The sequence below is a fragment of the Numenius arquata genome, chromosome 2, assembly GCF_964106895.1.
Source record: "Numenius arquata chromosome 2, bNumArq3.hap1.1, whole genome shotgun sequence".
Taxonomy (NCBI): domain Eukaryota; kingdom Metazoa; phylum Chordata; class Aves; order Charadriiformes; family Scolopacidae; genus Numenius; species Numenius arquata.
The window spans coordinates 13,291,465-13,300,134 of NC_133577.1; the positions used below are offsets into that span (position 1 = coordinate 13,291,465).

Below are 8,670 nucleotides of genomic sequence, written 5' to 3' on the forward strand. Positions count from 1 at the left end.
GTCTAATCATCATAAAAAACAGACTCTAGCAATTTCAGTAACTCCAGTTTCTTGCTAGACGTAAACGACATCAGACACTCCCTCTTGTTATTAATATATGAAACTAAATTATGGGATCAGAAGAAGAGGATGGGAGAGAAAGAATCGACTGCCATCTGGAAACAGGGGGTAGAGGAGGATACTGGAAAAATATATGAAAAATGAATGCATTGTTCCTTTTCTTTTTATCCCTTTTTATTTACTGTTTCAAGCTTTTGTGTCAGAACAGTCCTAGGATCTTATTTGACCTGTTCAACCATTTTACGGTGTTCCCACCAAAAATCACATCAAAATCAAGTCCCTCCATTATACCTTCATCATTTGCTCTACAAATTTGGACAATATAGACCTACACTTAAATAACAAATGAAAAACTTGCACTTACTGTCACTGCTGATTTTGACATGTGCTATTAATTTCAAAATAGTTTTATCATGAATGAGTACAGTAGAGCTAGCATAGATGTTAATCTCAGATCCTTCACTAGAGTTAAGGAAAATAAAATAATTAGACAACCTTTATTTTCCCCACAGAGCATTAAGCGTTGAAACTTTTGTATGAGTTACTTTTGCTAGAAGAGTCTCCCTCTCTGGCATCCTTTAATGCTTATCATTCTTTGTCAAACCCTAAGCAAAAGCAATCTTCCTCCTCCCTAACTTCATTCATGAAAACATGAGAACCACTGCATCAAACACTTTCTTCCTCCCAGGACAGCCATAGTTCATTTTGACTGAGTGTTCTCTGACAGAGCACAAAGTGCTTGCCATTCACTTTACGTGAGCAAAACTTCAAGAAACTGTATTTCTACTTTCATTTTTGCAAATCAAGTCTAAGCAGCACCACTGGAAACGAGATAAGTGACCTGGTTACGTTCTCCCGGCCATGAAGTCTTCTATGTGAAGACACATTTGAAAACTGATGCCCTTTGATGAGACTCTGGAAACAAGTTATAGCAATAACGCCTGAAGTAAAACTGCACAGAGACTGCTAATGACCAGTGGCAACATCCTTGAAAGAAAAGTAGCTGGGCCACTGACTTTTTCCTCAGCCTACACAGGAGCTCCTGTCTAACACTGTCTTACCTCTTTGACATGGCCAAAATCCCTCCACAACAATAGAATTTATCACAAGTATCTTTTTCCTTTAAGAATTTCTATGGCTATGATCACTGCAATATCTGAGAATATAATATTACGTTACACAATTATCTTCAAAATATCCTTTGGATAAATAGGGATTAAATACAGACAGAATTAGCATACAACTTGTTCAACATCACGTGAAGTCTGTCAGGGCAGGGAACTGAAGCCTCCCTTATCTTCTCAAGTGGAGTATCCCATTTAACCAGTGGACTCGTCCTCTCACAGGTGTATATACCCTATGGTCAAATAACCTGAAAGTAAACCAAAACCAAATACATTTTTGAAAAAGCTGTAGTAATATTTCCTCTCATCAGGAACTGAATTAATCCTTTAAATCCCTTGTCAACAGACAAAGTTGAAAATATAAAACAGAAAAATGTACACATTGCATATATACAATACCTGACTCCCAGACTGCAGTCTGATTTTGAAAGCAGAAAAATACATCTCGGAATAAATACTGTCCAATTTTCCAAATATATTTAGAATATCATCACAACACATTCACAATCTTAAACATTTTTTGCTATGACTTCACTGTACACAGTGTTTTATGGCCAGCCAAGATAATGTAGGCCAGTGACCACTTCATCTTTTTGAAAGGAAAAGGCTCGAGTCGGTCATAAAATGAGGTGCATTCTGGTTCTCCATAGAGTATTCCTTGACAGCATCATGCGTTAGGTAAAGCTTTGTTAATCTTATAATTGGACAAGCTGTGAGCGATGAGCAAGTCATGCAGCCTTTTAACAGAAGCTTCTTGGAGATGAAGCACATCTTTTGTCTTCCAGAAAAGCTCACTTATAACCTGCAAGCTTAGCAACATAAGTAGTCCAAACGTATCTTACTTAAAGGGTAACATGTATCACATTCACAATAGCAAAATGAGAGGTCCAAAGAGGACAGAAAGTTAATTAAGAAAGATACAGCTACAGACTTGTCTTTTTGGTTCAGACCATCTCTTTTCAAGGCTTTAGGAAGCAGCTTCTAAGCTGACCTTTCACTTCTTCACAATATTAATGAATTTTAAAATGTGATAAATTCCAAGTGCAATGGAATTAAACAATCCACTGAAAAGCCAGAGAAAAATAAAAGCACTTTAAAGTACGGAAGAGCTCCTTTTAGAACACTACATGTTCTCGAAAACAGTAAGAAAAATTTTTTTTCTGAAATAAGAACATAACCAGGGCTTTGTTAAAAGCATATTAATTTCAAAACCAGGTATTGTGTCACCATACAGTAAACCTCATCCAAAGACCTGACTGTCTTTTCTTGAGTGTTTCTCCTACTCACCCACCTGGAGGGAGGGCCTTCAAAACTTTAAGGGATCCATGGTCCACGTGCAAAACAAAACTGGATGAGACAACTCTTTTTGGCCATAAAAAAGGCAGCATACTGTCTACCTACAATGCAGCACGCTAGGTACTCTATTGTCTAGAAAAGCTTGCCCTGAAGAATTCTGTGCTTTCCATCATTTTAGATATAATTGAAGTACTACCAGAATAAAAAAAAAAAAACCACCACCACCCAAACCAATGCCCCAAAACCCCTGTAACTGTTGTTACACACACACACAGAGCTAAGGAGTAAAATTTGTTTACAAAACACTCTCAGTCACTTTCATTGTTTGCTTTGATGGTCAGTTTTTCTTTATTGCCCCCTCTCTTAAGACATTAACAGCAAAAAGTCAGACACTTCGGGGATAAGAAGAAAAAAAAAAACCCAACCAGCCACAACCCCGAAACACCCTACTGAAATAAAGCCAATTCATACTACCTCAATTAAAAAAAAGTTTCACTTTCTGTTTAATCTTAAATATTTTGGAGATTTTTTGTTACACCCCAAATACTCAAATCTCTCTCTGCTTCTTCTATTTGACAAAGTTATGGTTATATTCCTCCATGTGTCCAAAATAAATGTAACTGTGGTTGTGACAACTTTAAGCCTACCGAGCCAAAATACCCCGAGAGCTTTCAGTGGCACGAAGAGTGAGACTAGGAAGCAACTCACGGATGTTTGAAGAACACAACTGGCCACTTAACTCTTTCATCCTGCATAGGAAGCCACAGCACAGGCAACTTCCACATGCAATCAAACCAGCGGTAGTTGTTGGCAGGCTCCTGGGAAGTTCAACAGGGAAAATGCTTTAATTGACATGAACAACAACAAGTTTGTACTGGAAATGCTGAAGATCAAAAGATTTTTTTTTTATTGGTCCTTCGAGAGTTGCTACCAGACCTTGGAAATAGTCATTTCTGTATTCTGAAGCACGTATGTATCACAAGCCAAGGCAGGGAAAAATCAAGAAATGCAAAACCACTGCAGTTGCAGGGGAATGGAGTCCCCAGTGCGTTCCCCAAAAGCCACAGGGCTGACCAAGATTTATGATTTCTGTCTTACTCATCTAAAGGAAGACTCTTCTCGCTTCCTCCCACTGCTGGAGTTGGGTTTTGATTAGTGAGCCAGGATTACCTTGGCAGAATCAACAAGCAAGACCTCATAGATGTTGCGCAAGTCCCAATACTCCAGTTTATTACTGGAAAGCCTGGCAGTTTTTAAACTTTCTGGCTTTTTGGAGCCCACAGATGGTCCAGAGCTGATATGCGCCCCCATATAGCAAATTTAAGCCTACTAGCAACAGCCGGGCTTTTAAGTATCTTTCACAGATTCTTTAGAAATAACCCACTAATGTCCATGCCCCCACCAATTACACGCTGAAAACCAGAGCGCTAGATCTACCCTGATGGGACAACTACAGTGAGGAACTTGAGCTGTGTTCTTGTGAATCACAGCCAGAACAGACAGCAAAATCCATTAGCTTTCCACAGCCCTTTCTGTCCTCCAAACTATTACGAGCTTGAAGTCAGAACAGGATAAAAAAAATGAAGCACTGCCTCATACCTACTAATCTACTCTCATTTGCTCCATATGACTTTGCTAGACTTTCACAAAAGAGAAGGCAATGCAAAGTGGAAATACTGAATATAGCTACCTTCTTCCCTGTGAGCTGCCATAACGGTTTTCCAACAGATTCTCCCCCATCAGTATGGCAATCAAACAAAAAGGCAGATGCATATGGACACCAGAGAAGCTGGTCCAAGACACCACAGAAGTTATTCCAGGAGGAAAAAAAAAAAAGCACTAATGGTCCGAATATTCTGAAAATTTGCTCAACCCCACCACCACCAAAGGAAAGTTCATAGACCTAGCAAATCTTCACACTTAATTCCTTTGAAAAGAAAATTATTCCTCCTCTTCCTCCACAGTGTATGATGCAGGCCTAAGAACAAAATGAAGGTTTCTCAGCCCCAGTGTTTTCACACTGCCTGGGTTTTCTTTTATGCACACCTGCCTCATGCAGGTGTGATTCCTACCCTGATCACTACTGAAGTTTGTGTTGTTACTTAGGAACAGCCTTTCAAGTTCTGAGGTAAAAAACATCCAAGCATTCCCTTCAGAGTAGTATAACTAACCACAAGCAATGCACTGCAAATTGCAAATTAAAAAAAAAAAAAACAACAAAGCCAGACAAGATGACCCCTCCCCACACTGTGGGAGCCACAAAGTAATTAAGCAGGGGAATCAATTTTCTCTTCAGTCTAGTCCTTCATGGTTCTTGTAGATTTAAATGCAATAAGGGCAGTAGCAAAAATGACACACTGCAAACATGGTTTGCAAACGAACTGCTCCTTTGTGCTTGGGGATTTAAATTTTAACACCATAAATTGTGGGTTGGAAGGACTGGAAGGAAAGAGTTGTTTGTACACTGGATCTAAGGCTTCAGGGGGGAAAAAAAAGTTTACTTTTTTTAAATGTTATGAGACTTGACTAGTCCAACTGTTGTATGAAACACACATGCACATATGTAGGGGCTTTGGAACTTAGCTGGACTGGATGTCCAATATCTATTCCTCCAAACATGCCTGCTAGTCCCCTGGAAAACAATCATACTACCTGCTTACAAAAAAATAGTTCCGAATTTGCAAACCTTGCCAGTTGGGATCCCCAAGGAGCGTGCACCATTCTTACAAAACCTACACTCAGTACCAAAAACAAAAAAAAAAGCCTTTAGCAATGTCATCCACATGGATCTCCTTTGACAGCTCCAGTGAAACTGTGCACAAAGGAAATATAAAATAACTTTAGAAAGTAGCATGCAAGCATGCACCCTAGCATCCAGGCAAAATACGTTCCACTTCTCTGCAGGGGCAGCAGCCCAGCTTGCTTAGTGGGTACTAGGACTCCAGCCACAAGGACTCTGATTCCCTCTCAGCCACTGGCCTGCTGCACGATGCTAGACAAGTCCTTGTCTTCTCAACATCCCAGGTGACCCAGGCACAGGGAGGAAATACCTATGCTAATTGATATAACAAGTGCAGAATTTTGTTAATGGACAGATATTAATAGATCTGTCTACCTTCTCCTGAGAGGAGCCAACACTTCAAAAAAACCCCAAACCACTTTCAAAGACGACTGCACTCCTTCCCCGGAGGCTCATCACATTCAGGCACACACAATAAAGGCTTTTCTGCACTTGCACAAAAATGATCATGACCCATTCACCAAGACGCAATGGTTTCCAAGCCTTTCATCTCCAGGCTTCAGATGATTTTCCAGCAGATACACAACTACTGGTTAGAGCCGCTAGTGTAGCAGATCCTAGTTTTTATTTCTCGGATCCCTCAAAAACAGTCAAAAGGCCACAAAGTGAGAAGCTGCGTAACCCAGTGTTTCTCACAGTCTATCCCCACACAAGTTAAGCAACGTTTGCCCTAATGAAGATTAAAATTTAAAAAAAAAAAAAAAAAAAAAAAAAAAAATCATCAATTTAGCTTTGAAAAATAGAGACCTGTGCTTGATCCAATTAAGGAGTCAATCAATTGTAACAAAACCTGCTTCGACCTTGATGGAAAATTTGTCCTTTCCCTCTTCAATGGAGGAATGGAGAAATTCCTTCCTAATTGTAACACTAAAGGAAAAAGAAAAAAAGTCATTAAAATCTAAGCGTAAAAGGCACTATGTTCTCCCATTCTCATTTGAATTTTCACTTATGTTTTTCTTCAGTCACAGGAGCATCACAAAATAACATGAACTGGAAGGGACTTCTGTTCACCTGGTCCTATCCTCACCCGCCTCCCCCAAAGCGGATAAAAATTTAATTGGGTTGCTTAGGGCCATGTCCAGTTGAGTTCTGAACATCTGCAAGGACATCCCAACCTCCCTGGGTAGCCCGTTCCAACGTTTGACCATCCTCGCGTTGGAAGGTTTTTTTCCTAATATCTCATCGGAATTTTCCTTGTTGCAACTTGTGTCTGTTGCCTCTTGTCGTACTGCTGTGCACCTCCCAGAAGAGCCTGGCTGTGTCCTCTCCATACCCTCTCATCAGCTAACTGAAGACATGGGATAGTTTTCCCTTAAAGAAAAGCAACACACACAGAGTTGTATTTCCAAGATGTCCATAAATATATACACACAGACAAGAATTTTTCTGCTTATTTTTCTGAAATACAAATTTTTGTTTGCAACTTAACACTGTCTCTGATGGATTGTCCTTCTGCAGCATGTACCACCAAAGGCTTACCTTCACAGACAAGTAACACTGAGTAGCCAATGTGGTAAAAACTCACACCTCAAGTTATTCTGTAGTAAGCCTCCTATACGGAGAAACCCTTATTTTGTGTTCCCCATTTGAACAGTCCTGCCAGTCTGACGTACTTACATGACCTCACGATACACTCTGCTGTTCACAACTTCTCTGTTAAGCAGGGAAGCGACATTCAGCAATGTCAAAACTGGGCACAAAGAAAAACCGCGTGCGAACTTGTGGTCAACGTGAGGATGCAGGCTACAGGCCACAGCGCGGGGGCTTGTACCTGCTCCGCTGGGACACCTCCTTGGGACTCACACAGGCTGTGGCAACGCACTGGAGAGAGCTCAACCAAGCGTTCGAGCGCTGCTGCTCTGAGCACACCTTTCCCTCCAGAAGCCAACCAGCTGCACACGGATGGATGCTTGGTTCGCCAAGTATATGTCTTTGGGGTTTCTGTTTGTTTGGGGGTGTTTGGTTTTTGGTGGGTTTTTTTGTTGGTTTTCTTTACAACACCATCTTCTGCCATGAGCCATCGGTCATCCCGTTTCTCCCCACCGGGCACAGCACCTTCCCTCCCTCCCGGGCGGGCGGGGGGCGCTGACAGGACCGCTGCCTCCGAGCTCCCCCCCGGCCCCGCCGCTCCGAAAGCCGCCGCCTCCCACCCCACCTGCCGGCCGGGGGCAGCCGGCAGACCGCGCTCCTCCACGGTCACCGGGCGGACAAAGGGCCACCCCCGGTCACCGCTCCGTCTGGGCTCCGAGGAATGGTTTTCAAGGGGCAACTCCACCTTTCGCCAAAATTAACTTCGGGGAGGGCGCGCCCCCAGTCGCCCCGCTCCCCGGGCGCCGCCGGCCCTTCCCGCCCCCCTGTCACACCTCACCGCCCCGTCCGCCCACCCCTCGGGGGCAGCCCCGGCCTCCCGCCGCCCCCGGCCCCGCTCCCGCCGCCCGGGAAGCCGGGGGGCCCCGCGACCGCCCCCCTCCCGGCGCCGGAGGGAGGCCCCAGCCCAGCCGCCGCGGGGGGCGAGGAGGAGCCGCAACAAGTCTCCGCCGGCGGCGGCCGCCCTTACCCAGATAGTGCCGCAGGTCCAGCAGAAAGTGCGGGGGTCCCCCGTTGAGCTGGTAGAAGAGGGAGCCCAGGCAGAACAGCAGCAGGGCGGCCATGCAGAAGCCGTAGTCGCGCAGCGAGAGGAAGGGCAGCAGCGAGAGGGGCCGCCGCCTCTTCCAGCCCCCGCCCTGGCCCGGGCCGGGGCCCCCTCCCGCCGCCGCCGCCGCCGTCGCGGGGGGCCGGGGCGCCGGGCAGTCCCCGCCGCCGTGCTGCTGCTTCTTCTTCATCCTCCCCTTCGCCGCCGCCGGGTCACGCAGCCCGCCGGGGAAAGCGCATCCTCCATCCGCCTTCTCGGCTCCGGCTGCCCGCGGCGGGGAAAGTTCCCGGGAGCTCAGGGGACCCGTCCCGTCCCCATCGCCGGCTGCCCCCGGCCCCGCGGCAAGGCGAGAGTCCCCGGCGCTGCGGCGGCTGCTGCTGCGGAGCGCCGCTAAGGGGAGGGGAAGGAGGTGGTCACCATCCCGCTCCCTGGGGCTCCTCTCCTCCTCCTCCTCCTCCTCCTCCTCCGCCGCCGCTCTCCGCTCCCTCTCTCCGCTCGGCCTCTCGCTCCGGTGTCAAGTTACAGCCAGCGCTCCGCCGCCGGCCGCCCGCAACTCGCGGCCGACTTGTGCGCGCCACCCGCCCCGGCCCGCCCCGGCCCACGGTCCTACCGCCTCCGGCCCGCCCCGGCCCACGGGCCCCGCGACGCGCCCGTTGCTTCCCCGCGAGCGACCCCTGCGGGCGCCGTCGGGCGCCGCCGCCTCACCGGCCCGGCTGCGGCGGGGCCCGGCCCGCCCCGACCGAGCCAACCCACCTGCC

At 46.4% G+C, this 8,670-nt stretch overlaps 1 protein-coding gene across 1 annotated transcript in view; it reads right to left on the minus strand.

Moving 5' to 3' along the window:
* The window catches only part of UST (uronyl 2-sulfotransferase), a 159,809-nt gene extending 151,707 nt beyond the window's left edge, over nt 1-8,102 (minus strand). The window contains exon 1 of the mRNA XM_074168737.1: nt 7,838-8,102. Within this exon, the coding sequence (XP_074024838.1) occupies nt 7,838-8,102 (265 nt within the window). The remainder of the gene's footprint in view (nt 1-7,837) is intronic.
* Between the last annotated feature and the right edge of the window lie 568 nt (nt 8,103-8,670).